The sequence below is a fragment of the Archocentrus centrarchus genome, chromosome 19 (genome assembly GCF_007364275.1).
Source record: "Archocentrus centrarchus isolate MPI-CPG fArcCen1 chromosome 19, fArcCen1, whole genome shotgun sequence".
NCBI classification, from domain to species: domain Eukaryota; kingdom Metazoa; phylum Chordata; class Actinopteri; order Cichliformes; family Cichlidae; genus Archocentrus; species Archocentrus centrarchus.
In genome coordinates, this window is record NC_044364.1 from 6,490,507 (window position 1) to 6,499,156 (window position 8,650).

At 44.3% G+C, this 8,650-nt stretch overlaps 1 protein-coding gene across 2 annotated transcripts in view; it reads left to right on the plus strand.

Moving 5' to 3' along the window:
• raraa (retinoic acid receptor, alpha a) overlaps window positions 1–7,501 on the plus strand; it is a 140,251-nt gene extending 132,750 nt beyond the window's left edge. For both annotated transcript variants that reach the window (XM_030755175.1, XM_030755174.1), the window contains 5 exons: window positions 3,865–4,025; window positions 4,169–4,345; window positions 4,464–4,668; window positions 4,871–5,029; window positions 5,202–7,501. In XM_030755175.1, the coding sequence (XP_030611035.1) occupies window positions 3,865–4,025; window positions 4,169–4,345; window positions 4,464–4,668; window positions 4,871–5,029; window positions 5,202–5,398 (899 nt within the window). In that variant the 3' untranslated portion in view covers window positions 5,399–7,501. The remainder of the gene's footprint in view (window positions 1–3,864; window positions 4,026–4,168; window positions 4,346–4,463; window positions 4,669–4,870; window positions 5,030–5,201) is intronic.
• The last annotated feature ends 1,149 nt before the right edge of the window (window positions 7,502–8,650 follow it).

Here is an 8,650-nt window from a genome sequence, read left to right on the forward strand (position 1 = left end):
ACATTTTACATCATAAAGTGGAGCACCTCTCCTCCCTGTTCAAACAGCCTCCCTTGCTCAATCTCTCTGCGCCTCCTGTCTTCCCAGAGCTATTTACCTCATCTTTCTGGTACAGAAAGTGCAGAGAGCGCTCCCCACGCCACAGCACTGTGGCTTACAGTAAAAGAAGTTATCCTCTGAGCTCCTTACCTTTGAATGGGGCCATTAATCATGGTTAGAAAGATCACAGCAGCCAGTTCTTTTACACACACAGGCACCGAGGCACACGGAACACAATGTTGGGGGAATAGACTGTAACTGGAGAGCCATCTAGTGGTGACTATGTAGTACTGCATGAGAGAGAACACGCCAGGAGGCCTTTTTGAATAGGCTCAAGGGAAGAGTGTATGTTTGTTACAGATTTATGGGTTTATAGGCGCCTTTGTTGAGCTGTTTTTGGTTTTTGCTTTAATACTTTGTTCAGAGTGGGTTCATTTTCTGCAGGTTGCATATCACGCAGTGGCAACTTTAGCCAGTGAAACGGGTCAGGGGTGGTGAGGCGGGAGAGACTGGCCATCTGGGGCCAGCAGGGACTCTCTCTGTGCCTCTGACACAGACACGAGAACGGACACACTCATCAAAATGCACGCTTCCCCCATAATTCTAAGCGCACACACAAAATTATGCACATACAAGGTGACAAACACAAGCTGGTATGAATAAAAAGGCTGTAACAGAAATGCACTCAGACAGCTCCACTTAGAACACCATGCACTCCCCCGTCACACACGCAGAAGGTGGACCCCCCGCTAGTGCCGGGGGACGTCTGGGTGACCTTGTGTTTGCTGGCAGACAGCTCCAGATGACAGTGCCATGCTTGCTGCCAGGTGGCAGTGGGCACACAAGACAGAGGCGGGAGAAGTGGGGAGGGTGTTGGAAGCAAGGAGAGGGATACAAGGGAAACGCCTGTAAAGGCTAGTGCCAGTTTCAACCTGACAGTTTGTAGTTGAAGCAGAACCGCTTTAACTCCTGAGCCCACAACTGTTCCAAGGGATTATAAAAGCTGTGACATTGCTGAGAAATTGTGTTTAAAATGCCAACAGCTCAAAAAAAATTTGTACAAGCAGATGGGGGAGAGATCTGTAAGCAGAACTTACAGCATGCAAATATATGGCTGTACTTATAGCAAATCAGTTCCACTTTTTACTCTATGCTGTCCTTATGTTTTTTTTGGGGGGGGGGTTCACAAAACTATCACCCACATTTTCCTTGGGGAAGGTGTTATTCAGCGGTAGAGAAAGTAATACATGTAAAGTGAGATGAAGCACAGGATGATGGAGAAGAGCGCAAAGAGGGGATAACATCAGCCAGAGAGGCAGGATAGCGACAAAAGATGAAGGCTGAGAGAGAGAGAGGAGAGTATTGAACCCAGTGTGAGCGAGAATGAAAATCTGGAGTTGAGAGAGCAGAAGTGGGGGAGTTGGAGGGAGGGATGAGAGAGGCTGGAGGACAGAGAGAGAGGGGGAGAAAGTTTCATCACTGTCGATGGTGGCTCTGCGCTGCGAGCAGCGGGAGCAGGGGTAACATTGACATTTTTATCTTTCCATTGAATTTAATCTGTGTGATGGACGAGCTGCCAGAGCTTTAATTTTCCTCACACGAATTATCCCTGTCTGCCCACCTCCCTCTGTCTTGTACACAGACACAAACACACGGGCACAAATGCATACACACCGTGGCACTGAAATTGTCTATTAAGTGCACGCTGCAGCCGAAATCCACTATGAGAAGTGGTGATTGAATGATGGCTGCGTGTGCGTGTGCCAGCACGGTATTGCGTGCACACTACACACACACCGCCTTGTGTGAATCCTTTTTTATGCAATGAGCGCGTAACTGTGAACAATCCATGATGCAAGTTCCCCCATTAACATTCATATTCTCATAATACATTTTTTAGATGCATGGCTTGAAGTTGACACACAAACATCAAATGCACATTTGTATCCACACACATAATAAAAAAAAAAAAAAAAAGAGTAAGGCAGTATTTCTTTCATTTGCACTCCCCTGCCAGAGGCCTCCTTCCCCCCAAGTTATTGCATGTGGCAATTCGCCATGAAAGATCGCCAGTCGTGCCTAATAGTTCTTTAATGACTTCATTAAATTGTGTTGTGCGGCTTATGATTGTGCTGCCGATTTGTCAGCGAGGGTAATGTCTGGGCACTAGGGATGCCCCACTTTTATTTGTGAATTAATTGGACATTGAGTGCGTTGCAGCCCTCCACCCCTCCCCTCATGGCACACAGGACGCAGAATCCCAATCAGCTCCACAAACATGGCTGGCCCAGATATCTTCAGCGGCTTGCTACAGTGTTATGCAACCGGCCTCCAAAGCAGAGGGCTGTTAAACAGGGTGTTCCTTCCCTAACTAAGTCATAATTAGCTCATTAAAGTAAATTGAAGGGAAGAAACATTTTGTTTTTCTTGTTTATACCAACATAGTTTATGAAACTGTCTCATCATAACACACTCCTCGTCTGCCGCTCTTTACTGCAGCGTTTTCTGCGCAAGTACCAATGCGCGCTAGAAAATAATGCATTGCCACGATCGCAACGGGGTCTTCTTCGTTTCTTGTTGTGATGAGCAGTGCTTAGCAATAACATAATGCCAGATCAGACTTCCAGCCCCCGCCCTCCTCCTTGCCTTCTTGTTCTCCCAGGCGGGGAGGCCTGTCTGTGGGCTGATGAATGAGCAGCAGCACAGAGCAGTGCTTCCCCTCCTTGGCCCTGGTCCAGGCCCCTCTGTCAAAAGACACTGATCTCCCATCAGCCCAAGCGCTCTTGCCCTTAATGGTCAAGGTTGGTATTAAGACAAGGAAACTCTGATCTCAGGTTAGCGGCTGGGGAAAATGCAGGTACCTCGAGGGGAGGTGGAGATTGGAGAACTGATAGAGTTGGAAAGGTGGATGATTTAAAGCATTTTGAAAAAGAGAGGGCGTGCATTGGCTGAGAATGAGACAAACTGAGAGGATGACTAGGAAAGCGAGAATGTGTTGTATAACCGAGAGAGGGAGAGAGATGTGAGAGTAAGAGAGAGAAAAAGCTGGAAGCTTTTTTTTTCTTTTCTTTTTTTTCCTTCCCCGGTATGGTCTCCGCAGCCGAGCCCTTTTAAAACCATTAGAGGCAGGATATTTGTCATATTATGTTATTAGATTAGCTGGGACCTCTAATGAAAGCTGTGGCAATTTGTCAGCCTTATGGATAGCTCCATCCCCCACCACTATTTATCAACTAGCACCCCATCTCACCCAACACCCCCACCCCAGCCTCAGCGCGCACACGTACACACAACATAGTCGAAGCAAAACCACATCCAAACGTGGATAGGAGAAATGGATCGAGCTCGTAATGGGATTCCAATGCTAAACACCCTGCCTGGTGTTTTTTGTCATTTGGGGTGAGCACACCATTCTCAGCCCAAGCGCCCGGAGGGAAGCGACAGGATAATTTCAAGTTGTTTTTTTTTTTTTTTTTTTCTCTCCTTCTCCATTACCATAGACCTTCCTGGATGGAGCTGTCTCGTGACATTTATCTTAGAGTGTCGGATAAGAAAAGGTGTTTGCTGCAGACTGAGCATCAGTTCCTGCTTATGACTTTCCTCAGTTTACCTTGATCTGGAGTCAGGAGGGTGCTGATAAGGAATATGTGCAGACTGTAATGGGTTTCATGAACTACACTTGAAATAGATCCAAAATATATTTTGTTTTTTCTTTTCATGCAAGCCACTACTATATGAACCGCTGTATTTAAAGTGAATAAATACCAATTTAAATGTGAAGTTTATCATGCATACTGATCTTCCCGTTTTCCTCCCTCCCTTTAGCGGTGAGGAACGACCGGAATAAGAAGAAAAAGGATGAGAAGAAGCAGGAGTGCACAGAGAGCTACGTGCTGAGTCCTGACACGGAGCAGATGATCGACAGGGTTCGCAAGGCACACCAGGATACTTTCCCCTCCCTCTGCCAGCTGGGCAAATACACTACGGTCAGTGGCACGAGACTGACAGCCTGTGTGTCCTTATGTTCATTCGCCTTTTCTTTAAGTGTGCTTTTGTTTTTTTTCACCTGCATTTATAATTAAATTGATCTTCAAGTGTTTTTTTTTTTTTTTTGTTGTTGTTTTTACAGACTAACAGCTCAGAACGACGTGTGTCCTTGGACGTAGACCTGTGGGACAAGTTCAGTGAGCTGTCCACCAAGTGCATCATTAAGACCGTGGAGTTTGCGAAACAGCTGCCCGGCTTCACGACGCTCACCATCGCCGATCAGATCACTCTGCTCAAAGCTGCCTGTCTGGACATCCTGGTACGAACAGCACGCCTACGTTTCTTCACATTTCTCAGAACATACCCTAGATGTTTTAAATTAATAGTGAAAGTGAGGTTTGAATTTTTCACAAATTGAACCTGTCTGCTGTCTGCAGATACTGCGGATCTGTACACGTTACACACCAGAGCAAGACACCATGACTTTCTCAGATGGACTTACGCTAAACCGAAACCAGATGCACAACGCTGGCTTCGGTCCCCTCACTGATCTGGTTTTTGCCTTCGCCAACCAGCTCCTTCCTCTGGAGATGGATGATGCAGAGACAGGGCTGCTTAGTGCCATCTGTTTGCTGTGTGGAGGTACGACAAGTCCTTAGAAAAAGGCTCTTAAAGCTTTCTTCCTTTTTTTTCCGCTTTTCAGAAACAAAGACAGTGTCATCATTGTGGAAGAAACGGCAGTGGGCTGAGCTCTGTTGCTGAGCACCATCTAGTGGCTACTGTGGTTCTAACAGCCAGAGAGTGTTTGTTGACCCTTTTCTTTGTGCTTTGTGGGTTTTCACAGATCGACAGGACTTGGAAGAGGCGGATAAGGTGGACATCCTGCAGGAGCCCCTTCTGGAGGCGCTGAAGATTTATGTAAGGAAGAGGAGGCCCCACAAACCGCACATGTTCCCAAAGATGCTGATGAAGATCACCGATCTTAGAAGCATCAGTGCTAAAGGTCAGTGGTTCACTTGTGTTTTGTAAACTTAGTTAATCTGGTGTACAACTGATAAATTTCTACTTTTCATTTTGTATATTCCATTTAAAATAGAATGCAAGAGAGTGAATGAATACATAAATACTCACACTGATGGCTTACATTTTTCTGTCTCGCCCCCTCTGCTTTGCAGGAGCTGAGCGTGTTATCACGCTGAAGATGGAAATCCCCGGCTCCATGCCACCTCTCATCCAGGAGATGCTAGAGAACTCAGAAGGTCTGGAAAGCGGGGCCACAGGCGGACGGCCCAGTGGCGCCGCTCCAGGCAGCTGCAGCCCCAGTTTGTCCCCCAGCTCTGCCCAAAGCAGTCCAGCTACACAATCGCCGTAATCGCGGCCAGCATTTATGTTTTTTTTTTTTTTTTCTTTGTGTTGCGCTCTGTCTCCTCCCCTTAATCTTCTGAAGAGGAGGGGTGAAGGAGGTGGGTCTTGACCCCTAACTGCTGAACACAGGAGACTGGCAGAGCCAACCTCCTCCTCTCCTATAACATAAATCCCCATCTCCTGATCCGCTTTCCCTCTTTCTGGACATCTGTCCAGAACGTGAGGGGAGGTGAGGCCGGAGCCGGCCGGGGTGACAGGATGCCTCCAACATACCACACCGTAAACACTGCTGATGACTCTTCCTCCTTCTCCCTCCCCTCTCCACCTTTCTTTCGAAAAGACTAATGGAGACAAGGTCTGGATGAAACTGAGTGTGGGTGGAGCACAATGGAACAAATGTAAGGACAAGAACAATGAACACAGACTGACTTGACAAACACCAGACACTTTTTCTTTTTCTTTTTTTTTTTTTTTTGTTGTTGCTGTTGTTGTGCTCTGAGGCAGACTGCAACTGAACTTTTGGGACTTGTCAAAAGAACCCACTCCTCAAAGACTCGGGGTCTTTTCCTCTTTTCCAGTTTCAAGAAAACAGATTTCGTACAAAAGATATATAAATATATATAGAAAAATTAAGGAACTATTGTGATCGACATGTCCAGAACAGGATGGCAGGTTGAAATGAGGACATGTTTTCTGAGCTGAGATTAGAAATTGTTGTACTCCTTCACTGTTCGAATCTTTTCATACCCATCGAGTATTGAGAAAGATGTTTCGGTTTCACATTTGTACATTCTAATTGACAAAAAGTTTTTTTTTTTTTCTCTCCAGTCTACACAAGCAAACACACACAAATGTGCACAGAAAACAAGTCGCGATGAATATCACCTACTATTCCAGGTTGGATCTGTTTTCCTTTTTGTTTTTGTTTTCTTCCAAGAGATTTGGGGAAAAAAAATGATTGTATGAACTCAGTTGTATGATATGGTCACAGCTCCTTTCAAGAAATCAAATTAATGAAGATTCATTATTAAGGTGTATTTTAAGTAGCCTTTGAGTTTGTGTATATAAGCTGTATTCATTTCTTTAAAACTATGAAGAGTTTTAGGCTTCACCTTTTTTTTTTTTTTTTTTTAAAGAATACCGTTTATGTGTTGTTTTTTTTTTTTGTTTTTTTTTGTTTATAGGATTGTGATTCAAGAAAAGACGTTTTGAGCACATTTTACTGAAGGAAGTTCTTTCATGTTTTATGCCCTGCTAAAATAGCCGGGCAGACCCTTCACAAATCACTGGCTCTTCAGATTTTGGCTTTCACGAACAGTTTCGGCCTCTGCCCCCTTTCATTTTTAAGACATGTTTTTTAAGTACAGTAGATGAGAAAGTAGCAGTCCTGTCGGGGCATAGCTTTTTTTTTTTTTTTTTTTTTTTTTGGCCATGTAGCAGAAAGAGAAGAAGGTTGTGAGTTGGATACCATTTGCAGCCCGACGGGCTCAAACGAGGGGCGGCAGCAGCTCAGCTTCAAAGAGAGTTGAAATGTGAACAATGGTGTACATACACTCTGTATTAAACACAAGTAATTCTCAGCGCTCTCTCTCAATGCATCAATTTGTAGTAGACGGGAGAAGACGAGATTGTAGTGATCCCTCTACTGTTGTCAGTGGTCAGGCGAGTCGAGGTCCAGAATGTGATGTTTGTCAGCTAAGTCCTCACAAGTCTCCCCTTGGCAACCTGTGGTAGAAACAGATATGTGACTTTTACCGACTCCAGAGCAACCTCGTGCCCTGTGACTCACTTTACACCAAAACGCCTTCACCATTACTACACGCCATCTAGACCATCATTACTGTACACGCACCAATGTCTCAGGAAGGAATCATTTTGTGTGCTCGGCCTGTCATTTGTATATCTTCTGTGCTGCAACCCCTCCGGTAACAGATGCACACACACACACACACCTCTGCTACTGAGCCCCTTGATTTTTAAAAAAAATTAAAATTTTTCTCTTTGCTCTCCTTTGTTTGGTCTGGCAAACCAGGACTTGTGCCGAGAGACACTGACCCTGACCGCTTCATATTACAACATCCATAAAATGCCAGTGTGGACTCTCTCTGAGTCATCCACATGTACTTTTTTTTTTTTTTTTTTTTTTTTTTTTGTACGGTCAAAGCTGCTTTCATCATTTAAGAATTAACCTGTCCAGAACAGCGCACAACTTTTCCCTCCACAGCTAATCTGGAATAGCAACAGATACGTCAGTTTGAGAAGTATGGAATATGTTGCAATTTTGTCAAGATTATCAAGCGACTTTGAAAAAAAAAAAAAACCCAAGACAAAATGACAAAAAAAGATTAAAAAAATAAAAACCAACATTTAATAATTAAATGTTTGCGTTGTTCGTGTGGCCTTCTTTTCAAGTCTTTTCTCTGCAGCATTGTCCTCATTAGGTTTTCATACATTTTACTGGTGAAAATCCATAATTACTCATTTGAATAATGTTTTCTGGAAGATTGGAACCACTTTTGTATGTAAAAATTGAAAAGCATTAAAGATGATTAACAGCTAGGAGCCGTGTTGCACAAATATGACCGAGAATTTTTCCAGCAGGATGACACGTCATATCACAAAGCTCAAATCATCTCACACTGGTTTCAAAAGGCCCCCACTGTCACCAGATCTCAATCCAGTAGAGCACCTTTAATATGCAGCGGAGCGGGAGATTCCCATTATGGATGTGCAGCCGACAAATCTGCAGCAACTGTGTGATGCTGTCATGCCAACAAAATCTCTGAGGAATGATTCCAGCACCTTGTTGAGAATTAAAGAAGTTCTAAAGGGAAAGGGGTCCAACTCAGTACTAGCAAGGTATGCCTAAAAAATTGGCTGGTGTGCAAATATATACACTGCTCAAAAAAATAAAGGGAACACTTAAACAACACAATATAACTCCAAATAAATCAAACTTCTGTGAAATCAAACTGTCCACTTAGGAAGCAACACTGATTGACAATCAATTTCACATGCTGTTGTGCAAATGGAATAGACAACAGGTGGAAATTATTGGCAATTAGCAAGACACACTCAATAAAGGAGTGGTTCTGCAGGTGGGGACCACAGACCACTTCTCAGTACCTATGCTTTCTGGCTGATGTTTTGGTCACTTTGAATGTTGGTGGTGCTTTCACACTCGTGGTAGCATGAGACGGACTCTACGACCCACACAAGTGGCTCAGGTAGTGCAGCTCATCCAGGATGGCACATCAAT